The sequence below is a fragment of the Anomaloglossus baeobatrachus genome (genome assembly GCF_048569485.1).
Source record: "Anomaloglossus baeobatrachus isolate aAnoBae1 chromosome 5 unlocalized genomic scaffold, aAnoBae1.hap1 SUPER_5_unloc_2, whole genome shotgun sequence".
In the NCBI taxonomy this organism is placed as follows: Eukaryota; Metazoa; Chordata; class Amphibia; order Anura; family Aromobatidae; genus Anomaloglossus; species Anomaloglossus baeobatrachus.
In genome coordinates, this window is record NW_027441795.1 from 1,417,050 (window position 1) to 1,442,977 (window position 25,928).

General features: G+C 45.7%; 1 protein-coding gene across 1 annotated transcript; it reads left to right on the forward strand.

Moving 5' to 3' along the window:
- On the forward strand, positions 1 to 25,537 carry LOC142258971 (uncharacterized). The gene is made up of 4 exons (XM_075331514.1): positions 1 to 34; positions 8,637 to 8,734; positions 8,932 to 9,022; positions 22,742 to 25,537. Exons 1-4 carry the CDS (start codon positions 1 to 3, stop codon positions 23,851 to 23,853), a joined length of 1,335 nt encoding a protein of 444 aa, XP_075187629.1. The 3' UTR covers positions 23,854 to 25,537.
- Positions 25,538 to 25,928: the final 391 nt, after the last annotated feature.

Below are 25,928 nucleotides of genomic sequence, written 5' to 3' on the forward strand. Positions count from 1 at the left end.
ATGGCGCTGGTGAGATCACGCAGAGCTGCACAAGGTGATTCCTTTAGTTTAATAGGGAAAAATCTGGTGACAGGTTCCCTTTAATTTGCCAAGGGAAAAATATAAATATCTAATGAAAATTTTATATTTAATAAAATGTTATAAAAGGTGGCGCAGATTTTTATAAAATTTTATTAAATATAATATATTCATTATACATTTATATTGTTTGAATTTGCTACACCTAACATAGAATAACATCTAGACGTGTGTGAAGGCCATAGTCAGTGTAATGTACCTTTAAAATATACCGTAAAATTATATTAGGTACTGGTACATCGCACAATGTACCAGTCCTTATCTCTAAGGCTGTGTGCGCACGTCTGCGTTGTGCATGCTTTTACGCTGCGTACTGCACTGCAGCGTAAAAGCATGCATCCTGCGTCCCCAGCACAATCTATGACTTTTACGCTGCGTACTGCACTACAGCGTAAAAGCATGCGTCCTGCGTCCCCAGCACAATCTATGACTTTTACGCTGCGTACTGCACTGCAGCGTAAAAGCATGCGTCCTGCGTCCCCAGCACAATCTATGAAGATTGTGAAATTTCCGTCCGCATGTTGCATTTTAGAACGCAGCGATTTCCATGCTGAATTTTTTTGCCAAAACGCTGCGTTCTAAAAATCAACATGTCACTTCTTTTGTGCGTTTTGGATGCTTTTCCCACTCTGTCTATGGCAGAGCAAGCATCCAGAGCGCATGAATTCTGCATGCAAAATGCTTTCAAAATGCAACTTTTCGGCTGCGTTTTGAAACGCACATGCAGTGACTTAAACGCTGCGGAAGATTTGACACCCAGAACGCCGACGTGCGCACATACCCTAAGAGTGTCCCCTGATGCACATGGCTCTGCATGTTCCACATTACATAAGTTGATATTAAGAAGGTCTCTAGATTGTGTAAGATAAAGACCATCTTGGAGTACGCGGCATGCCAGGAATATCATCTTGCCATCCATTTGAATCAGGTGGTCTCTGATTTATGTAATATTTCACATGAACCAATCAGTATTAATGTTAAACAAAGGTGTAACCAATCATTATGTAATAGTGTTGGGATTGACCAATGAATGTTTGGTTACATTGACTTACGTGTTAGAGCTTTTCAATAAATGACCCCCTGGGCACTTGCTCAGATGGGGAACCACACGACTGTCATCTGTCATTGCTGACTTACTCCCGCCGATGAAGCATTCATTGTGCACATGGCTCATGGCTTGGCTGATTGCCATAACAGTTTTTGGTGGAGATTTGTGGTCTCATAACATCTCCCCCTCCCCACAGGAACAGGACTGGAAGCAGGACAAAAAGCGGTAAGTAACCCCTTGTGTTACTGACTGCCTCCTGTGTTGTCCTTGTGGTTTGGGGTGTGCCGTGCAGGCATCCTGCTGCCTACTACCCAATGAGTGTTGCTTTATATGTGCTGTTGTCTGTAGGCGTATGAGTCTGTGAGTGTGTGTAAGGCTATGTGCGCACATGTGCGTATCGCATGCTGTTACGCTGCGATCTGCACCGCAGCGTAACTGCATGCGTCCTGCCTCCCCAGCACAATCTATGAAGATTATGCAGGAGACGTGCGCACGTGGCATATTATAACGCAGCGATTCAACTGCTGCCCGAAGCGCTGCGTTCTAAGAAGTGACATGTCACTTCTTCCGTGCGGTTTGCATGCTGTCTATAGGGAGAGGCAGCATGCAAAGCGCACGAATTCTGCAGGCACCAGGCGCTTCAGAACGCAGCTTTTCAGCTGCGCTCTGAAGCGGATCTTTTGTGTGCGGTGCAGAGCGCAAACGTGCGCACATAGCCTAACAAGCCTCTTACGGGGGAGGCTGAGAGAAGGGGTCCTGTGTACAGGGGTCTAACCGTCAGGAAGATAGAGCTTCTGCAATTCCACGAGCTGACGCATGTCAGGCGCCTCCAGCCAGGGACTGTTACCTGTTTGTTTTTGTCTATATCTAGGGACTCCCGCTGAGACAGATGTTTATAGCAGTTGAAACTGAGGGTCTGAAACTCTAACATTCATGTGTAAAGACCTACCCAAACCCTGGCACATGTTTGAAGGATTTGATAGACCAGGTCTGTCGCTCTTTGAGCTTGATAGACATACTCGGAGGAGACTGAGGTGAGTATAAGATCTAGATACGCATCACTATAGGCAGGGAACGGTCGTACACCATTTGAGGCTTCCGTTCAGAAGGGACGGAGCTGCTGGGTACGAGCCAGGGACTTTGTGGTTTCTGTGTGTGGTAACCTTATAACTTTGTGTGATTGTAAAAACATTGCAATGAGTGTACTTGAAGACTGATTGCAATGTCTGGAACTGACTTTTTGACTGACTGGCAGTTTTGCTGACAGGTTGTGATTTCTTGTATGTGTGTATGTGGATGACCTGCCATTTGTGATGAGCACTGTCGGTTTGGTGTGAACACCGGTATGTTGTGTGACTTTGTAAGGAACGCTCTCACATCCTGGCTACTGACACTGACTGTCCCAGCCTCATGTCTGACAGCTGCCAAATTTGTGACTTTGAAAGCAGTGAACGCTGCCGACTTTTACAGCAAGACACTGTCTCATCTCTGTGCAAGCAGACGCTGGATGTCCTCCCGTTACACGCTACGATTTATCTGACAATCTCAGTAGCGATATGTCACGCCCAGATCGTAGTTAAGATTTGCCGAGATCGCACATAGGTCGTTTAGTAGCGGTCACACGTACACATCTCACAAATGACGCTAAATCGTTCAGCGATATATTGTTTGACCAAGGCGGTCGTGTGGATGTTGTTCGTCGTTAGCAGGGTGTCAAACGTAGCAATATGTCTGCTGCGTTCCAAACGATGAACAATATTTTGAAACTGAACAACGTGTCAATGATCAACGATTTTCAACCTATTTGCGATTGTTCGGAGTCGCACGTAGGTGTCACATGCAACGACGTCGCTAACAATGACAGAGATGCGACACGAAAACCGTGACCCCAACGACATATCGTCAGATAAATCGTAACGTGTAACCGGGGCCTTTACTTTTCTTATCTTGCAATGTCCTGCTCTTGCTCACATTCTCAGAGAATCTGACATATTATGCATTTATAGCACATTGCGTGGACTTCATTGTGCCTGTACTACACGACCTTGATCAGCCTCTCACTAACACGGCAATTAATCCGCAGAAACTATATCACGCACCCTGATAATACACTGCTTGTTATAGTTTTCTCTTTAGTTCTTTTTGCTGCTCTTTTGGTGTTACGCATGCAATATCTTACATACCTCTTGTGTGAGCGCTGTTTATAATCACTATGTTTCCTCTGCTGTAAGTGGGAGATCTCTTTTCTGCAATTTTTGAAAAAAGTGTACCGTCCCTTTAAGACATTGAACTTTGAATTTATGAGCTACAAATTGTGATACAGGTCTATTGGGACACCCTGATAACATTCCCAGGGTATGATTAGCAGCTCATAGGGTTTTGGTTGTTCTGGTCCTCTCATTAGCTCCCTTTTGCTACCATCTTTGATTAATTCAGTACCTAACATCCCTCCTGATTGGGCACTGGTTATAGTCATTATCTGCCCTACAATATTTACCTGCTTTCTGTGCCATAGAAAAAAGCGTTGAGTGATTTAAGGGTTTTCCAGTGTAGCGTGCTGTACAGACCCTCATGTGGAAAAGCAAGGGGGGAGAAGTGTTAAAAATATACTCTTAAATATATTATTCTTCAAATACGTGATAAGACGCATGAAAAATGGACTACAAAATGTGTAAAAAATAAATGTATTTTATATCTATTTAAAAATGGTTGCCAGAAATTAGTTACAGAAAGGAAAAAAATAATATACTTCATTAGCTTACGTAAGAGAGTTCAATTAGTCTTTCTTGAGTTTCTGAGAGAGCAGCCATATCTTGCTTCGTCTTGGGTGAATGCAGGATCAAAGGAACAGGCATGACATGCTTCCTAGAGGCTGGCTGGATGGATGGATCAGCTTCGACATGTGTGGATTGACTCTCGGAGCAGGAGTTCGACCAGCCACCCCCTCCCACCATGTGTTATATGACAACTGTCCAAACCATATAGGGTATTTCAGCTGAACGCAGTTACATATGATGCAACCCTTTTGCTGGAAGGATCCAGATGGATAAATATACCATACTATGTCAGCACTTATGTATACAGATACCTTATTATTTATTCCTTATAAAAACTTTATCAATAAGCTATGCCCTTCAACATAAACAGAACTGTGAACATATATAATATGTCTTGTTATAAAATGTTTGATAACTAGATGTATTAATTTTAATGTTTTTACAAAAAGGCCCCATATTATTATATTACCTACTCTGTTATACTGGGATCCCAATTACACTCCCTGACAGAAGTTCTGTCGCTTATCCATGTTATGTAAATAAAATCTTCTCCTCACCTGAACTTATCAATAAAGAATTCAATGTAGCAAAGATTGAAATGAGTTTGAAGGGTCACATACATACGCAACAGGGGTCACATACATACGCAACAGGGGTCACATACATACGCAACAGGGGTCACATACATACGCAACAGGGGTCACATACAACAGAGGTTTACTATAACCGTCCATCGACACCGCGCCTCATCCCATCCAGTGTTTGCACGCTGATCTGGCATATATATACTAAGTTATATTGAAAGGATTGTTAAAAATCCACATTTAACTTTTAGGATCGCTACTTCCAATAGGTGGCGCTGCGCTAGAGTTTGTCTCCTGTCCTGGAGAGAAAATATGAATATTTTGCAGAGGGGCATGGCAGCTATAAGTCCCCTTACTAGCATCCAGTCAGACTGGCTTGCAACGTCTCCATAAGGAGAATAGTGTTCCCCCAGGGCACGCTAATATAGGACTACACCGAGGAGCTGATCATGTGACCCTGACTCCTCCCCTCCATGTGACATCATCACAGGTCCTGTAAGCACAGAGCAGCCATATATCTAGTGTGCGGCTCTGCAGGTGGAGGCAGGTGCAGGGTATTATATATCTAGTGTGCGGCTCTGCAGGTGGAGGTAGGTGCAGGTTATTATATATCTAGTGTGCGGCTCTGCAGGTGGAGGTAGGTGCAGGGTATTATATATCTAGTGTGCGGCTCTGCAGGTGGAGGTAGGTGCAGGGTATTATATATCTAGTGTGCGGCTCTGCAGGTGGAGGTAGGTGCAGGGTATTATATATCTAGTGTGCGGCTCTGCAGGAGGAGGTAGGTGCAGGGTATTATATATCTAGTGCGCGGCTCTGCAGGAGGAGGTAGGTGCAGGGTATTATATATCTAGTGTGCGGCTCTGCAGGAGGAGGTAGGTGCAGGGTATTATATATCTAGTGTGCGGCTCTGCAGGTGGAGGTAGGTGCAGGGTATTATATATCTAGTGTGCGGCTCTGCAGGTGGAGGTAGGTGCAGGGTATTATATATCTAGTGTGCGGCTCTGCAGGTGGAGGTAGGTGCAGGGTATTATATATCTAGTGTGCGGCTCTGCAGGTGGAGGTAGGTGCAGGGTATTATATATCTAGTGTGCGGCTCTGCAGGTGGAGGTAGGTGCAGGGTATTATATATCTAGTGTGCGGCTCTGCAGGTGGAGGCAGGTGCAGGGTATTATATATCTAGTGTGCGGCTCTGCAGGTGGAGGCAGGTGCAGGGTATTATATATCTAGTGTGCGGCTCTGCAGGTGGAGGCAGGTGCAGGGTATTATATATCTAGTGTGCGGCTCTGCAGGTGGAGGCAGGTGCAGGGTATTATATATCTAGTGTGCGGCTCTGCAGGTGGAGGTAGGTGCAGGGTATTATATATCTAGTGTGCGGCTCTGCAGGTGGAGGTAGGTGCAGGGTATTATATATCTAGTGTGCGGCTCTGCAGGTGGAGGTAGGTGCAGGGTATTATATATCTAGTGTGCGGCTCTGCAGGTGGAGGTAGGTGCAGGGTATTATATATCTAGTGTGCGGCTCTGCAGGTGGAGGTAGGTGCAGGGTATTATATATCTAGTGTGCGGCTCTGCAGGTGGAGGTAGGTACAGGGTATTATATATCTAGTGTGCGGCTCTGCAGGTGGAGGTAGGTGCAGATTATTATATATCTAGTGTGCGGCTCTGCAGGTGGAGGTAGGTGCAGGGTATTATATATCTAGTGTGCGGCTCTGCAGGTGGAGGTAGGTGCAGGGTATTATATATCTAGTGTGCGGCTCTGCAGGTGGAGGTAGGTGCAGGGTATTATATATCTAGTGTGCGGCTCTGCAGGTGGAGGTAGGTGCAGGGTATTATATATCTAGTGTGCGGCTCTGCAGGTGGAGGTAGGTGCAGGGTATTATATATCTAGTGTGCGGCTCTGCAGGTGGAGGTGGGTGCAGGGTATTATATATCTAGTGTGCGGCTCTGCAGGTGGAGGTGGGTGCAGGGTATTATATATCTAGTGTGCGGCTCTGCAGGTGGAGGTGGGTGCAGGGTATTATATATCTAGTGTGCGGCTCTGCAGGTGGAGGTGGGTGCAGGGTATTATATATCTAGTGTGCGGCTCTGCAGGTGGAGGTGGGTGCAGGGTATTATATATCTAGTGTGCGGCTCTGCAGGTGGAGGTAGGTGCAGGGTATTATATATCTAGTGTGCGGCTCTGCAGGTGGAGGTAGGTGCAGGGTATTATATATCTAGTGTGCGGCTCTGCAGGTGGAGGTAGGTGCAGGGTATTATATATCTAGTGTGCGGCTCTGCAGGTGGAGGTGGGTGCAGGGTATTATATATCTAGTGTGCGGCTCTGCAGGTGGAGGTGGGTGCAGGGTATTATATATCTAGTGTGCGGCTCTGCAGGTGGAGGTGGGTGCAGGGTATTATATATCTAGTGTGCGGCTCTGCAGGTGGAGGTAGGTGCAGGGTATTATATATCTAGTGTGCGGCTCTGCAGGTGGAGGTAGGTGCAGGGTATTATATATCTAGTGTGCGGCTCTGCAGGTGGAGGTAGGTGCAGGGTATTATATATCTAGTGTGCGGCTCTGCAGGTGGAGGTAGGTGCAGGGTATTATATATCTAGTGTGCGGCTCTGCAGGTGGAGGTAGGTGCAGGGTATTATATATCTAGTGTGCGGCTCTGCAGGTGGAGGTAGGTGCAGGGTATTATATATCTAGTGTGCGGCTCTGCAGGTGGAGGTAGGTGCAGGGTATTATATATCTAGTGTGCGGCTCTGCAGGTGGAGGTAGGTGCAGGGTATTATATATCTAGTGTGCGGCTCTGCAGGTGGAGGTAGGTGCAGGGTATTATATATCTAGTGTGCGGCTCTGCAGGAGGAGGTGTGTGGAGATTCCCCATTACTGGGGCAGGCGGCATTAACCCCTTCAACTCTGAGACTTTCTTGGTGTTTTTCTTTCACTGATTTCTATGGATCGTGAGGTTTTTGTTCCTTTTCCTCTGATAGATACAAACACCCCAACTATGAGAGGCCGGAAGTGAGGAAACCCGTCTGCCCTCAGTCCTCGGCCCCTTTCTGCCCTCCGTCCTCGACCCTTTCTGCCCTCAGTCCTCGGCCCCTTTCTGCCCTCAGTCCTCGCCCCTTTCTGCCCTCCGTCCTCGACCCTTTCTGCCCTCCGTCCTCGACCCTTTCTGCCCTCAGTCCTCGGCCCCTTTCTGCCCTCGGTCCTCGCCCCTTTCTGCCCTCGGTCCTCGGCCCCTTTCTGCCCTCAGTCCTCAGCCCCTTTCTGCCCTCGGTCCTCGGCCCCTTTCTGCCCTCCACACAGTATAATGTTCCCCCAGAATGTTCTCATTATATGTTTCCCTTATTATCTCCAGTAATTGTATTATTACAGCGGATTCTTTATGATGTCACATCGTCATCTTCTCCCCATTCAGGTCCCTACAATATCGGATCCTCTCAGTGGAGATCTTCTATAGAAGAGAATTCTCCTGATTGCCCCGTGAAGGATGGATATGGACAGGGACAAGATGGCGGAGAGGATATTACACCTCACCCTAGAGATCCTCTTCCGGCTTACTGGAGAGGTGAGAGATTCTGATGACGTCACATTACATCATTCTTATCTATGGGAATAACAGATGGACAGAACTGGAGAGGTGAGGACTCTGGAAATGTCTGGAGTGAGATTTATTACTGTGTCTCTCCATAACCAGGATTACACAGTAGTGAAGAAGACCTCTAGTGAGCGCTGTCAGGCCCCCATGTCTGAGGGATGGGGAAGACCCCTGAGCCCAATCACGGGGCCTCCACCTCACCCCCCGATACATGAGGACATCAATGACCAGAAGATCCTAGAACTCACCTACAAGATGATTGAGCTGCTGACTGGAGAGGTGACACTGCTGGGAATGCTGGGACATTATACAGTAACGCTATGGAGGGATTGGGGGTGACGGTATCATTGTATGTGTCAGGTTCCTATAAGGTGTCAGGACGTCACCGTCTATTTCTCCATGGAGGAGTGGGAGTATTTAGAAGGACACAAAGATCTGTACAAGGACGTCATGATGGAGGTTCCCCAGCCCCTCACATCACCAGGTAATAGACAGGACTAAATACACACAGCCTATAATTATCTGTATCTAAGGAATGAATTCAGTCCCTGTATGTGTCTCCTCCAGTCCTATCCAGTAAGAGGACAACACCAGAGAGATGTCCCCGTCCTCTTCTCCCACAGGACTGTAAACAAGAAGATCCCGATGTTCCTCAGGATCATCAGGTAGATGGAGAGAAGGTGCCATGAAATCTCCCTATGATGTGTAGACGGCTGTGAAGGTCTTGTGCTCAGTCTTGTTTTCTCCTCCAGTATTATATGTGTTATACTTGTGTAATGAGAGCGGTGGAGATGGCAGGATTAGAGCTGATTATAGATGGGACTTCTCCATCTGTCTGTGACTTTTACAATATTTGTTTCAGGGGGAAGATCTGCCCCATATTAATACTACAGAGACAAATGTGAGGGGTGATGAGCGGAGTAAAGAGGAGATTCCTACAGATAACCGCCCAGGTGAGTAGTGACCACTAAATGCAGAGAAGTCACAGATTCTTCTCAATCACCGGCTGTGGCTGCTTTATCAGGGTTGTAGTCCGGCCATAGAAAATGTTCATCTTTCTGCTGCTAAACCACCACATGCTCCTCCACCCAATACTGTCCCCATTATTTTGGGCATTGGACGCCCTTATGTTGGAGTGAGATCTGTATCAGGCAGATCTTACAGGTAGGATCCATCCTATGCTCTGAAATTAGAAGACGCTGCCCAGATCTCTAATCTGTAAAGCCAAATGACAGCGTACGTAGAATGTGCAGACAACTCAGAAAATCATGGGAAGCAAAATCTAATCTGTATGATGGACCCCTAAGAGAAAGCGGAGGGTAATGATGCTGGTGACGTCCTAGATTCTTAGTTTGGTGCCGTGTTCACCAGGTGAATAAAGATTGATTGCTCTCAGTGGGAGAAACAGAATAATAATCTTGTAGTTGATGAAGAGACCTCAGTAGTCTGGAAAGCTTGCTTTGTAACATCATTTATTTTATTTTTGTTCTCCATTAATAAGTATAATTACTACAAGATTCTTATTGTTTCTCCCACTGAGAGCAATGACTCCATCTTCCTAAAATCTCGGCATCTTAATGATGGATCTTCCTTCTCTCCCTTCTGCTGAATGTGCTGATAGGGGCGTTTATATCCAAAGTTGGGCACAGGGTAACTGTAACATATGAGGGAGTTTAGAATTACCCCACAGTGGGTATATGGAGGCCGGGCAGCCCACCCACATGATTTCCAAAATGTAATTAGAGAAAAAAGGAAAGTAATTAACACACAAAGTTCTGATATTTTTACCTTCAAGATCCTTAAATATATTTTTTCAGTCTAGAATTCTACAAATGCCCATTATATAAGAACTTGTACTGGAACCGTCCATTGTGGAGTCCGAGAGGCAGAAAGTAAATGTCTAATATTTCTTCAAGAAACTTATCTGACAGAAAATATTGGCCCCTACAATAGTTTGGATTGCCGAGAGCCCCCGAGCCACATACTGTAATTACTCCAGATGTGTCACCTCTAGTTACTAAATCACTGACGGTGAAGGCTGTCGGGGTGGAGGGTGGTCATTTTAGTAGATGTGTTATTGTCTATAGTCACAGTTTTCTCTATAGTAGTTAGTACCAAAGCCGCTCTTATTTCGTGGCTTTCCACTGCAGCCAGTTTTCTGCTCCTATCCAGGCCCCATTTCTCCAATCTGACATCTGTCACTTTACATGATAACACCTTTGTAATGCTGAATCTGATCCCAGTGTTTCTGAGATTTGTTTCTGTGGCATATTCTACTTTATCTTAGCTGTAATGTTGGGTTGATTTGTTTTGTATTTATTTAAAAAAAAACCCTGAAATTCTCCAAAAATGTAAAAGAATTAGAAGTGATCAAACATTGCATTTGGAGTCTCTTAAAACAAATAGTGAAACCACAACATATAGTCAGTAAATAGCATTTACTGTATTCACTAGAGCCTCTGATGGTGAGGATAGATTTGTGCTAGACAGAAGGCTTGCAAGCGGGTGTCCACTGACTGCAAGTAGATCAGGATCCGGTCTTGTTCCCATTGATGAGTATCTCTTGTTCCATACCTGCGAGCTGAGGACTTCTGGAGCCAGTGGGATCCATGGCTTGGGAAAACTGTTATGTTTTGGGGTGCTAACAGGAGTGGGTCCACTGAGCCACAGCACTGTTTACACCAGGAGAGGGCATAGCTCAGCGGCTAGCTCGGCTTCACTAGAGCCTTTGATGGTGTGGATAAGCTTGTGCTAGAAGGTAGATGTCAGGTTCTACTCCAGGGAGTCCCGGTACTGCCACAGCTGGCCCCAGGGGTCTGGGATAGGATACTGACAGTCACTGCAGGTCCGGCAGGCACAGCTGGTATAGATAGATGAAGCAGGTTCACCAGGCACACAGCATAAGACTCAACAAACGGAACGGACCTGACAACTAGAAATATGTCTCTAATGATAGACTATGTTGCACAGGCACCTCCATTAAAGAGAGGATGACTTAAATACCTAGTACCTAGCCATAGGCTGAGAGGCACTTTTAGGTTAGGGCATGCTGGCCCTTTAAGAATAGCCATGCCCTAAGCGCGCTCCCAGGAGACCTGCATGGCATGTGCAGGCCCTGAGAGATAGTGGCATTGACCGAGGAAACTGAAGCCACCGGTGGGCGGCCAGGAGGTTATATGTACCGGTGTCTCCACCGGGGAAAGAGGACAGGACCGTGCAGAAACGCCAGTTACAGCCTTACAGTACCCCCTCTTGTGGTCCCCCCCCCCTCTTCCAGGCCTGAAAGAAATCTTTTCAGGAGTTGGGACCTTGACTCTGGGATGGGACGGAAGGAAGGAGGATCCAGGCATCTCTTATCTGCATGTCTTTTCATCTTGATGGAGGACTGCTCCAGGGAGGCCTTGTTCTCCACCTAGACTTCGGAGAACCCCTTGACAAGAACATCGGAGGTGATAACCACAGGGAGAGTGTTTTTTGGGCTGCTGTCTGTTACGGGGGACTGTCTGATAATAAAACCCAAAGGAATGTCAGACAGTCAGGGTACAACGGGCAAAGACTCTGCTGCAGACTATGGCAGAGGATAAGGGGTATATAAGTGTGCCACTGTAAATAGTAATAGCACAAGTGCAGAGTGCAATACCTCTGTTAAGCTCACAGAGGAATATAATTAGAAAATAAAGCAATTCCTCCCTTACTTGGAGGGTGTGTGGTATGGTCTCTGTTAATGGTCACAGAGACAAAAGCAGTGAGTGTGAAATGGCACCTACCTAGGTCCGTTCCTCTAGCGGTGCCAGGAGACGGACAGCAGCGTAGGCCGCACAAAGCTCCTACCTGCGTTCGCTCTACTAGTGTGCGAGGACACGAACCACTAGATATGGCACCTGCCTAGGTCCGCTCCACTAGTGGTGCAAAAGAGACGGACAGCAGCATAAGCCGCACAAAGCTCCTACCCCTGTTTGCTCCCCTAGTGTGCGAGGATACGAACAACTGCCAGACGCAGTATAAGGAACGTTACCGTAGTGGCAACGTCCACCTACGAGTAGAATCACAAGGCCCAGCCGGACCATGTGCCTCAGGCACCTGCCTATGTCCACTCCACTAAGAGGTAAGGATACGGACCGCAGCCGAAGCTGTAAGGTATAAGAACGCTACCCTGCCGGTAGCGCTCACCTAGCATAGACAGAGAGATGCCTAGAGGGACGTGCACAGAGCGTCTACTCTCATGCATGAACCAAGAGGACTGAGCGCCGGGCGGCGTGCGTCAGGGTCTTATATAGACTCTGTGCCTCATCCAAGATGGAGTACACCAGAGCCAATCCGCTGCCAGAATGACAGAAATGACGTCACGCTGGCCTATCACCGAGCAAAGCGTCACAAGCACATGACCAGCGACCAATCGGCATAGAAGGTGTCAGAGTCTGTCAAAGAGCTCCGAAATTAAAGGTTACGGGTATTTGTTCTTTATTGTGATTGCGTTGAGACCCCTGTAATCTATGCAGGGACGCAAATCACCCTCTTTCTTCCGAACAAAGAAAAACCCAGCTCCCGCGGGAGAGACAGAATTACGAATGAACCCCTTCTCTAAACTCTCTCTTATATAGGTCGACATGGCCTCCGACTCAGGTATTGACAGGGGGTAAACCCTGCCCTTAGGTGGAACCGAACCTGGGATAAGGTCTATGGCGCAGTCATACGGCCTATGGGGTGGAAGAACCTCAGCACCCTGTTTGGAGAACACGTCAGCGAAATCCAAATAGGGTGTAGGTATGGGAGAGAGATCAGTTGATGCATTCGCAACGACCTTAGGTGGTAAGGGAAGACATCGGGACTGACATTTCGAACCCCAACTAATAATGCTGTCGGACTCCCAGTCAATTAGAGGAGCATGGGTCCGAAGCCATGGGAGACCCAGAAGAACGTCGTCTATACCCTCAGGCAAAACAAAAAAAGAAATCTCCTCTATGTGACCCTGAGACAGGGAAAGGCGCAAGGGAACTGTCCTCAATGTAATGGAGGCAGACAACATAGTCCCATTAACAACACGGACAGGAATTAGCGCCTCTAACATAATACAGGGAATATTGTGTCTCTTTACAAATCCTGAGGACACAAAAGTCCCGTCAGCTCCGGAATCCACAAAAGCCATAATAGGCCATATATTCTCAGAGAATGAGAGCTGACCTGGGATACTACACTTAGAGGTGCAGAAGACGTCTCTAGTAACCCCCCTCTAATGGTTACTAGGCCTGGGAGTTTCCCTGACGGCTAGGACACTTGTTGGCATAGTGCCCAGCCTGATGACATACGTAACATATAGGAGGACCAGACCTGCGTAGTCTGGAGGACGTATGACCTAACTCCATAGGAGTGGGAGATGTCTCAGATGCTGAGGAAGATGGTAGTGGTCCCTCAACAACTGGAATAGCCCGATGCTTAGGGCGTGAGGAAGAGACCTCGAGTCTACGTTCCTTATGGCGTACCTCGATCCTTGTTGCTACAGTGATTAAGTCCTCCAGAAAAGCAGGGACCTCACGAGTAGCAAGGGCATCCTTGACATAGCCTGCCAACCCTCTCCAGAAGATAGGAATCAACACCTTTTCTGGCCAATCTAGTTCTGCCACCAGAGTTCTAAAAGCAATGGTATAAGAACTAGTGGATAACGAACCCTGAGATAGATCTAACAGTCTCAGGGCTGCATCATGGGTAACCTGCGGACCCATGAATACCGCTTTAAGAGCTTCAAGAAAGTCTTGATGTCTCAGAGTAACCACATCAGAGCGCTCCCATAGGGGAGTCGCCCATTCTAAGGCTTTGTCCTGAAGTAAGGATATGATAAAGCCTACTCTGGACCTCTCCGTAGAGAAGCGAGAAGAGTTGACCTCTAGGTGTATCTGACACTGACTAATGAAACCACGACATGATCTGGCATCGCCAGAATACCTGTTTGGCAGAGCAAGTCGAGGATCATGTGCAGATATCACCATGGTCTGAGGTTTATCCTCAAAAGTCTTGAGCCGCGACTCAAGTACTTGTATGTAACGGTGTAACTGCTGATATTCTGCCATAACTTCCAGACCCTTGGCTCAGTCCTAATGTTACGGGGGGCTGTCTGATAATAAAACCCAAAGGAATGTCAGACAGTCAGGGTCCACCGTGCAAAGACTCTGCTGCAGACTATGGCAGAGGATAAGGGGTATATAAGTGTGCCACTGTAAATAGTAATAGCACAAGTGCAGAGTGCAATACCTCTGTTAAGCTCACAGAGGAATATAATTAGAAAATAAAGCAATTCCTCCCTTACTTGGAGGGTGTGTTGTATGGTCTCTGTTAATGGTCACAGAGACAAAAGCAGTGAGTGTGAAATGGCACCTACCTAGGTCCGTTCCTCTAGCGGTGCCAGGAGACAGACAGATGCGTAAGCCGCACAAAGCTCCTACCTGCGTTCGCTCCACTAGTGTGCGAGGACACGAACCACTAGATATGGCACCCACCTGCCTAGGTCCTCTCCACTAGTGGGGCAAAAGAGACGGACAGCAGCATAAGCCGCACAAAGCTCCTACCTCTGTTCGCTCCCTTAGTGTGCGAGGATACGAACAACTGCCAGACGCAGTATAAGGAACGTTACCCTAGCGGCAACGTCCACCTACGAGTAGAATCACAAGGCCCAGCCGGACCATGTGCCTCAGGCACCTGCCTATGTCCGCTCCACTAAGAGGTAAGGATACGGACCACAGCCGAAGCTGTAAGGTATAAGAACGCTACCCTGCCGGTAGCGCTCACCTAGCATAGACAGAGAGATGCCTAGAGGGACGTGCACAGAGCGTCTACTCTCATGCATGAACCAAGAGGACTGAGCGCCGGGCAGCGTGCGTCAGGGTCTTTTATAGACTCTGTGCCTCATCCAAGATGGAGGACACCAGAGCCAATCCGCTGCCAGAATGACAGCAATGACGTCACGCTGGCCTATCACCGAGCAAAGCGTCACAAGCACATGACCAGCGACCAATCGGCATAGAAGGTGTCAGAGACATGTGACCTCGTGTCAGCGATGATGTCACCCGCACATGTGCAATGACTCCAAGATAGGACTTAGTCTCCAGCGCTTGCACATGTGCAGTAGCAAGAAATCCGAACATAGTCTCCAGTGCCACAGCAACCGTAACACTGTCCATATACAATGAGGAATGGAGAGTTCGCGGAAGACTCACATGATTATTATAGGAGAACTCAGCCCTTGGTAGAAGCTTGACCCAATCGCTGTGGTGATCATTGACAAAATGCTACAGGAAATTTGTTGGAACTGAGATGTGACTTGGACGCCTCTATTGGACACAATGTGGAAAGTAAGGCTGTGTAGGCAGAAGATGTAAAGGTGTACTGGATGAAGTGCTCGGCGAGCACAGAAGCAGAAGGAGGACTGGACAACGGAGTGAAGTGGGCCATTTTAAAGAACCTGTCTACTGCTAACCAGATGACGGAGAAACCAGAGGACACCGGCGGGTTGTTGATGATGTTCCTAGATATGTGTTGCCAAGGAGTGGACGACACAGGTAGAGGTAGTAGTCGCTCAGCCAGAAGCTTCTTAGGGGTCTTATAGCGGGCACCTGAGGTACAGGCTGAGGCAAATTCTATGACATCTTTACCCAGGGTTGACCACCAGCAGTGCCGCGAGATAAGCAGAGTTATCTTCTTCTGACTAGAGTAACAGGCCAGCGTAGGAAAGTGACCCCACTGCAACACACGCTTCCTGTCCACCTCCGGCACAAATCTTTTTCTGCATGGTACCCAACACATGCTTACTGGAACTACTTTGATCATCTTCAAGGGCTCAATAATGTGTTAATGCTCTTCTTCCTGGTTGGCTGACAGAAAAGACCTGGAGAGTGAATCTGCCTTAACGTTCTTTTTGGCCGGCTGAAAATGTAGAACAAAGGTTAAAACAGGTGAAGAACAGCAAGCATCAGGCTTGGCGCGGATTCAATGAAGAAAAAACAAGATAGCCAGCACTAAATGTGCACTACTGCACTAAGAATTCCAACCTGTACTTATTATTAAAATGTAAGATTTTTGGCAAAAAATTGCAATTTCTTGAGCTACCCCGCAATGTCACGGCAAATCTCTTTGTGGCAGTCCTACTCTTAATTATTTTTATTTAAAATGTGCCATATGGCCTCACATATGAAAAGGTAGAACTGTTCTTAGCAGCACTTACCTGGTGCTTTTCAATCCCGTACCCATGACTGAATAAGTGCTGCTATAAACAGTTCTACTTTTTCATATATGAGGCCGTATGGCACATTTTAAATACAAAATATTTTAGAGTAGGACTCCCCCAAAGAGATTTGCCGTGACGTGGCGGGATAGCTCAAGAAATTGCAATTTTTTTGCCAAAAATCTCAAATTTATAGTGGTACAGTTTGGAACTTTTAGTGCAGTGCACATCTTATATTACATGCCAGTTTGAGTTTAGCTGGCTTTCTTTTTTTTGGTGCGGATTCAGCCTCTGAGTCGACTTTAGGTAGGCCAAGTTTTTGTGGTTAGAGTAGATGACAACGGGGAGCACTGCTCCTGCCAGTAGGTATCTGTCACCCTAGGTATGGGGAAATACCAGGCAAATGATGAAAAGGGAGTGGTGGAAGGAGGGGAACCCTGTCTCTAGGGAAGGGAAAGATGGTGACTCCTGATAAAACCTTCTGCTAACCCCTGGCTCACCTAAAGTTCCTAGATAGGTTCAACACACAAGGATATCTAGACCCTGAAATGAACCCTAGAAAGTGACTGGATGGAATGAGCACTAGTCAACCCCACTAAGTGCTAAAGAACATAGAGCAAAAACAAACAGGGGAATACAAACAGACAACTTATCTCCAGGGTGACTTTGGGAGAAGTACAGCAACAGGCTGGACAGCATAGGAGTAACTCTATCGCCGGCAACAAACCAAGCTGTAATGCAGGTATATAAGGAAACAGGGAGTGGGGATAAGGATTAGAAGCTGAATTGCCAAGGTGTCCGCAGGATCCCAAAGGGGAAACAATTAACCCTGACAGAGAAGATACATGGAACTCAGTTCACACCAGAGAGGAAAGAATGAGATATCAAGGAGCAACTTGCGCAGCAAAACATAGCGACCTTCTGCAGATGGGCACCAAACGGTTGTCTGTCAACCGTGACCGTATCGCAACACCTGCAGAGCTTTCTTAATCGAAAACAATTCTTGGTTGTCAATTGACTAGGTGCGCACAGGAGCAGAGAAAGCCTTGGAGAAGAAGCATCAGGTTACCCTCTTACCAGAAGCCAACTTATGCATGAGGATCACACCTGCTCCAGAGGACAAAGCATCCTTTTCCTAAAAGAACAGTCTGTTAATCTCCAGCTTATGCAGCATCGGAGCTGATGAGAATGCCTACTTGAGGGTGATAAATCCTTCAGAAATCCACATCTTAGGATGCGCCCCCTTGCAAGTCAGGGCCGTGATAGGGAGAATCCAGGAGAAGAATTGCAGAGTGAATTGGCAGTAATAATTGGTGAAATCCAGGAACCACTGTATAGCGTAAACTCCATCAGGATGAAGCCACACTTCAGAACCGTTGACACCTTCTCCAGATCATCTTAAAACTGGTGTCCGAGATTATGTAGCCCAGGAAGAGAATGATATGCATTCAAAAAGTTACTTCTCAAATTTGGCATATAAAGAATTCTCCATCGAGCTATGTAGAACCTGGCCAACATTCCTCCTGTGTGTTGGTGTTGTCACATTGGGAGAGAATACAAGAATGTCATTCAGATACACCACTGTGCATGAGTAAAGCAAATCTCAGAAGATATGGTTTACAAATTCCTGGAAAACCACCGGAGCATTGCTGTACTTGAATGGCATCACCCAATACTCATAGTGACTGTCATGGGTATTAAAGGCAGTCTTACTTTGTCTCACGACCATATACGACAAGGTTGTATGCACTACAGAGGTCAATCTTGGAGAAGATCCTGGAACCTTGGAGACAGTCGAACAATTTCGGTATAAACAAGAGCGATGCTTATTCATTACCTTGATTTGGTTTAGACCTCTATAATCTATAAAGGGGTGCAGGGAACCATTCTTTTTCTTAACAAAGAAGAACCCGGCTCTGGACGATAAGGAGGACTTCTGGATAAATTCTTTTGCCAGATTCTCCTTGATTTACTGTTTGAATTTCCGCCTGGGACAAGGTAGACACAGTCGTGGGGAGGTGAGAAACCAGAAAGTATGTTGATAGGGCAATCAAATGACCTGTGTGGATGTAGAGTCTCAGCCTCCTTCTTGTTAAAGACGTCAGGTAAGCCCAGCAGGTGGATGACGGACCCAGAAGATTTGAGGGCATCACTGGTCGTCAGGCAGGATTGACTGAAATGAGACATTTTCCCTGACAGGGCTAACCCTATCTGAGCACCTCTCCGGCTCTCCGTTTCAAGACACTCGTTAATCTGAAGTCACAGCTGACCAAGTAGCATTGAGTGCGACAGCCCTGCAAATTTATAGACGGCGATCTTACTTAAATGCAACATTCCCACCCAGAGCTCAGCTTGCTTGGTGACGAAGAGAATAGCCTCCGACAGATGTTTTCCATCCACTGATGAAACTGCTATGGGAGCTTGAAGTCATTGGATTGGAATCTGTTACTGATCCACAATGGCCTGTTTTATGAAGTTTCTGGCAGAACCAGAGTCCAGAGAGGCCAACTTAGTAAATTGGGTGCTGCCACAGGTTGCAAACACAGATATGGATAAGGACAAAGAGGACTTGCTCTCACCTAGGGTAGCCTCTACTATGGACCCTAGGCTTGGAAGTTTCCCAGCTTCAAAGGACAAAAATATTTGTGACTGTGTTGCAACGGTTCACCGGACAAGGCTTTGCCAGGTTAACACTATCTACCTCCGTGCACTTAGAGGAAGTAGCACGAACCACGGATGACAACATGATGGATCTCTGGTTAGGAGCCAGGGGCACTGATCTCTCACAGTTTGCCTCTCTGGAGCGTTCTTGGAACCTGAGATCGATGTGGATAGCAAGAGATACCAAGTCGTCCAGGGAAGATGGTACAAAACAGTTGACCAGTTCAACCTTGATTCTTCCAAACAGACCCTCCCAGAATAAAGCCACCAGTGGCTCATTAAGCCTAGTTTGGAGGACAAGGTGCAGAAACGAATTGCATAGTGGCCTATGGTGAAAATTCCATGGCAAAGTCTAAGGAGTAAATATGCTCTTGAGGAAACTCGATCCGGTTCTTCGATTATCTTGCAGAACGCCCCCTGGAAGGTTTGGAGGTCCAAGACAACAATCACTATTCTCTACTATAATGGATTGATCTACGCAAGGGACTCACCAGTCATGTCTGACATCATAAAGGCCACTTTGGATTGGTCTAAAATAAATAAAAGTTCAAAGTGCATGGAGCACTGATTTATGAATCTCCTTTCATTGCTTGGGGTCACCGTCACACTGCTGAGGAGCAGACAGATGAGGACCGAAGCTTGGAGCTGTATCTGCTGCCGGTTGTGGCAACTACAGTCTGGACAGGATCGAGTGGAAACTTTTCTATGAAGGCTTGCAAGCAGATGTAGATCAGGATCCAGTCTTGTTGTTCCCTTTGACGAAAAATCTCTTGCTGCAAGATGAGGAGTTCTGGAACCATCAGGATCTATAGCCTGGGCAAGCTTTTATTCTTGCAGGTGCGAGCGGGAGTGGGCCCACTGAGACGCTGCACCGTCTCAGCCTGGAGGGGCATGCCTAAGCAGCTACCTCAGCTTCATTACAGCCTTTGATGGTGAGGATAGGCTTGTGCTGAAAGGTAGATGCCAGGTTCTACTCCAGAGTCCAGATACTGCAATAGCTGGCCCCAGGGGTCAAGGATTGGATACTGACAGTGACTGATGTAGTCGGGTGCGGATTTGATGGCTGGCGTAAGCAGGTGCAGTGGATACAGCTGATACAACAGGTGCAACAGATGTGGCAGGTACAGCTGGTATAGATGGATGCAGCAGGTACAGTAGGCATAGCTGGTATGGATAGATGCAACAGGTTTCTCGGACACAGCAGATACTAGGATACAGACACATTTTCACACTGTGATGGGATCCTTCTCCCATATCACATAATCAACAGAGCGAGAGATGGATGAACAATCCAAAATTCCTTTATTCCATGCAATCCAGAAGGTTCATAAAAATAATCCACCATGCAGAGGGTAAAAATAGTAAAGAAACACGAACATAGTCTGGTAAGCGATAAATGTCCAGGTCTCTCTGGGGAGCCATTGCTACTGCTCCAGAGGATGACTCGTCCTGCTTCTCTTAAAGTTCTCAAATAGACTGCCCAGTTCTTCAGGTATGCAGAGAGTTTAGGTCAGACCTGGGCAAGGGGCGGCCCGCGGGCCACATCCGGCCCGCCTACTGTCTGTGACCGGCCCGCCCATTAGATCAGAGATGGAGACGTGGTTGCTGCTTTTCCTGCCAGGCAGGAACTTTTCAAATGACACACGTGCGCTGTACTGACGACATCAGGGCGCGCGTGTGTCACAGAAAACGCTGCCGGACAGGGAACAGAGGACAGATTCCTGCGTTCCGCTGCTACACTGTGCGGAGCTTCAGGATCGGTCCTCTGTTCCCTGCGGCAGCTTTCTCTGTGACACACGCGCGCCCTGAGGTCGACAGTACAGCGCGTGTGTGTCATTTGAAAAGTTCCCGCCCCGCAGGAGAAGCGGCACCAGCCGGTGCCTGGACAGAGACGCAGCGGCGGGGGCCCGTACAAAAACAACAGCGGCGCAGCCAGGGCCCATACCAGGAAAGAAGCAGCTCAGCGGGGGACCCGTATGGAGATGCCTGAGGAGGGCGAGGTGAGTGGTCACTAATAACCGGAGGGGGAGGGGAATGGGAAGGGGGGGGGTAACTGGTGTAATATTTGGGTGTAGTGATGTAGTATATGGGAATGTAATGATGTAGTTTTACAGGCGCAGTATATTGTGCTGTAATGCATTACAGGGGCAGTATATAGTGCTGTGATGCATTACAGGGGCAGTATATAGTGCTGTGATGCATTACAGGGGCAGTATATAGTGCTGTAATGCATTACAGGGACAGTATACAGTGCTGTAATGTATTACAGGGGCAGTATATAGTGCTGTAATGTATTACAGGGGCAGTATATAGTGCTGTAATGCATTACAGGGGAAGTATATAGTGCTGTAATGTATTACAGGTGCAGTATATAGTGCTGTAATGTATTACAGGTGCAGTATATAGTGCTGTAATGTATTACAGGGGCAGTATATAGTGCTGTAATGTATTACAGGGGCAGTATATAGTGCTGTAATGTATTACAGGTGCAGTATATAGTGCTGTAGTGTATTACAGGGGCAGTATATAGTGCTGTAGTGTATTACAGGGGCAGTATATAGTGCTGTAGTGTATTACAGGGGCAGTATATAGTGCTGTAGTGTATTACAGGGGCAGTATATAGTGCTGTAGTGTATTACAGGGGCAGTATATAGTGCTGTAATGTATAACAGGTGCAGTATATAGTGCTGTAGTGTATTACAGGTGCAGTATATAGTGCTGTAGTGTATTACAGGGGCAGTATATAGTGCTGTAGTGTATTACAGGTGCAGTATAGTATATAGTGCTGTAATGCATTACAGGTGCAGTATATAGTGCTGTAGTGTATTAAAGGGGCAGTATATAGTGCTGTAGTGTATTACAGGTGCAGTATATAGTGATGTAATGTATTACAGGGGCAGTATATAGTGCTGTAATGTATTACAGGTGTAGTATATAGTGCTGTAATGTATTACAGGGGCAGTATATAGTGCTGTAATGTATTACAGGGGCAGTATATAGTGCTGTAATGTATTACAGGTGTAGTATATAGTGCTGTAATGTATTACAGGTGCATTATATAGTGATGCAGTGTGTGTGTGTGTGTGTGTGTGTGTGTGTGTGTGTGTGTATATGTATATATATATATATATATATATATGTGTACATAGAGTATTGGGTAGAATTTAGTCAAGTATATCAGTCCGGCCCTCTAAAAGGATCCCAAGTTCTCATGCGGCCCCATGAGAAATTTAATTGCCCACCCCTGGTTTAGGTGGATACCAGGCCCCTCTCCCCCAGACCTAGGGACAGGAACACTACAGGGGGTGATTGCCTACAGACAATACAATGTACACACAAGCAATACAGAGAATGGACAGTGAACCACGCCTAAAATACAAACCTACACAACATGATATACAACCCCCCATATTCTACCATCACACAGACACACACAGCATAAGACTCAGCAAATGGAACAGGAACTGATAACTAGCAACACTTCTCTATGGCTAGACCATGTTGCCCAGATGCCTTAAATACCTAGTGCCTCTTAGCCACAAGTTGAGAGGCACTTCCGTATTTGGGTACGCCGACGTTTAAGTATAGGTGCACAGATGCCTTAAGCACACTCTCAAGAGACCAACATGGCTTGCGTAAGTCGTGAAAGACGGCGGCAGGGACCGGGGCAATGGAAGCCACCATTGGGTGGCCAGGACAGTAAGTATGTGGGGACACCGGTAACAACATTACAAGCTATTTTATGAATTATATCCTTAAATTTGTATATATTATTAAAAATAATTTTTATTCTTGGCAGATGACTGTACCAGGAGATTTGAGGCACAACTGTCCTCTTCAATCTTTAAATCAGATGATCTTGATATCACAGAGGATATAACTGAATTGAATGCTTCTATTCCAGATATATCATCATCCCTTCACAGCAAAGATCTATCATCTGATTATTTTAAAGAAGTCCAATCTTCTGATTTATCACAGACTGTTAAGAAAAATAAAAGTCACGAAAGAGGCATTAAAAATCAAAGTGCTCTTACAGCAAAGAAGCCGTTCTCAACTTCAGAATATGAAAAAATTCACATAGGGGAGAAAAGATTTTCTTCAGAGTCTGATATGTTTCAAAAAACTCACACAGGTGAGAAGCCATATTCATGTTCAGAATGTCGGAAATGTTTTAACAAAAAATCAGCTCTTGTTAGACACCAAAGAACTCACACAGGGGAGAAGCCTTTTTCATGTTCAGAATGTGAGAAATCTTTTTCAAATAAATCATGTCTTGCTAAACATCAGAGAACTCACACAGGAGAGAAGCCATATTCATGTTCAGCATGTGGGAAATGTTTTACAGATAAATCAAATCTTGCTAAACACAAAAGAATTCACACAGGGGAGAAGCCTTTTTCATGTTCAGAATGCAGGAAATCTTTTTCAAATAAATCAAGTCTTGCTAATCATCACAGAACTCACATAGGGGAGAAGCTTTTTTCATGTTCAGAATGTGGGAGATATTTTGTATCTAAATCAAGTCTTGTTATACATCAGAGAATTCACACAGGGGAGAAGCCATTCTCATGTTCAGAATGTGGGAAATCTTTTTCAAATCAATCATGTCTCGCTAAACATCAGAGAACTCACACAGGGGTGAAGCCATATTCATGTTCCAAATGTGTGAAATGTTTTAACCAAAAATCACAGCTTGTTAGACACCAGAGAACTCACACAAAGGAGAAGCCTTTTTCATGTTCAGATTGTGGGAGATATTTTGTATGTAAATCACATCTTGTTAGACATCAGAGACCTCACACAGGGGAGAAGCCTTTTTCATGTTCAGAGTGTGGGAAATGTTTTACAGATAAATCAAATCTTGCTAAACACCAAAGAATTCACACAAGGGAGAAACTGATGTGTTAAGAATGAGGGAAATATTTTACACACAAATGCATCATTTTAAACATCACAAAACTCACAAGGGTAGGAGCCGTTATCATACCTAAAAGGTGAGAAATATTTTACTTGAAAATTATAATTTGTTGAACAAAAAGAAAAATTCACATCATGAGAAACTATATACAGTCCTGCTCATCATTATTGGCACCCATGAACTATATAATGTGGAATATCTCCTAAAAAAAAAATGAATCAAGTGAAACAGCTTTTTTTGTATAGAGCACTTGTGTTAAATACAAAAGAGCAAATGATAAACAACAATTTAAAAGAAAGAATGGGAAGGAAATAATCATAAAACCTAAAGCTTGCTGTGGCACTGGTATTGGCACTCTTTACATTAAATTAGTATGGAAACTCATTTTGACTCCCCTGTGGTAAATCACAAATGAGAATCACCTGTCATAAATTGTCGGTGCCCGTGTGACATGAATCAGCCAATGAATGATTATTTCAGTGTTTTAAAAAGCCATGTTAGGCCCTGTTCCTTTGTCACAATGGTGAGGAAAAAGAAGCTGTCTGAGAACATCAGAACTGCTATTATTAGCAAACACAAGATTTCCAAAGTGTATAAGGCCATCTCCAAAGACCATGGTATCCCAGTTTCAACAGTGTGCAGTGTTATTATGACGTTTATGAAGCATGGGCCCACCAAGAGCCTCCCTGGAGGTGAAGAAAAGAGGAAAAATTACAAGAGCTATCTTCGACGGTTGGTGGAAAAAACATCAAACATCCAGAGACCTGAAGGCTAACTTAGAACAGTCTGGGATGATGGTTTTATCAAGTACCATATGAATCACACTAAACCAAGCAGAGCTTTATGGGCAAAGTCCAAGGAAGAAACCATTGCTGAAGGAAAAACATAAAAAGGAATGACTGATCCATGCCAAAAAGTAAATTGACAAACTACACTCCTTATGGGAAAATCTTCTGTGGACAGATGATATAAAAATACACCTTTTTGGTATTGCAAATCAAAAGTTTGTTTGCAGATGGCACAATAAAGCTATTAAGGAAAATAATACCCTACCAACCGCTAAGCATGGTGGAGGATCAATAATGATGTGGGGTTTCTTAGCTGCATCTGGTACTGGAGGCCTTGACCTTATTGCAAAAATCATGAAATGAGAAAATTATCAAGAGATTTTTGAGCAAAATGTCCTACCCAGTGTAAGAAAACTTGTACACAGCAGTGGTTTAAAAAGAAAATATGAACTATTTTAAAATGGCCAGCAATGACTCCTGACCTCAATCCCATTGAAAATCTTTGGGGTGAGCTGAAATCTGCCATTGGGAAAAAGAACCCTGCAAACATTCAAGAGCTTGACCAAAATACAGAGGAAGAGTGGGAGAAAATACCAGAGGAGAACTGCAAGAAGCTTATAGATGGCTACAAGAAACGTTTGGAGGCTCATCAATACCAAGGGGTGCGCAACCAAGTATTAATTACAAAAAAGGAGGGGAGCCAGCACTGCTTCTGAGTGGCATACATCAATGAGAAAGTAAAAAGTGTAATATTCACGAATTCATTCCTACTGTAACCATTCAATGAGATTTTTTGCAAATGATTGATCAATGAATTGAGCCCCCCTGCCCCGTCACGGCAAATCTCTATATAGGGGGGTCCCTACACTATATTTATAATTTATATACGTACCATAAGGTCTCGTGTAATGCGCAGGACCATATAAGATATATTTATGGTTCTGCGCATTACACGAGACCTTATGGTATGTATATAAATTATAAATATATATAAATATAAATAGCAGTCCCCCTCAATTTTGATACCCAGTCAAGATAAAGCCTCACAGCTGGGGGCTGGTATTCTTAGGCTGGGGAGACTCACATTATTGGGATTGTCCGATTCAAAAAATATCAGCCAGCAGTCTCCCGGAATTGCCGCATCCATTAGATGCAACAGTCCTGGGACTTTACCCGGCTAATCCTGATTGCCCTGGTGCAGTGGCAATCAGGGTAATAAGGGGTTAATGGCAGCCCATAGCAGCCACTAAGTCCTAGATTAGTCATGGCAGGTGTCT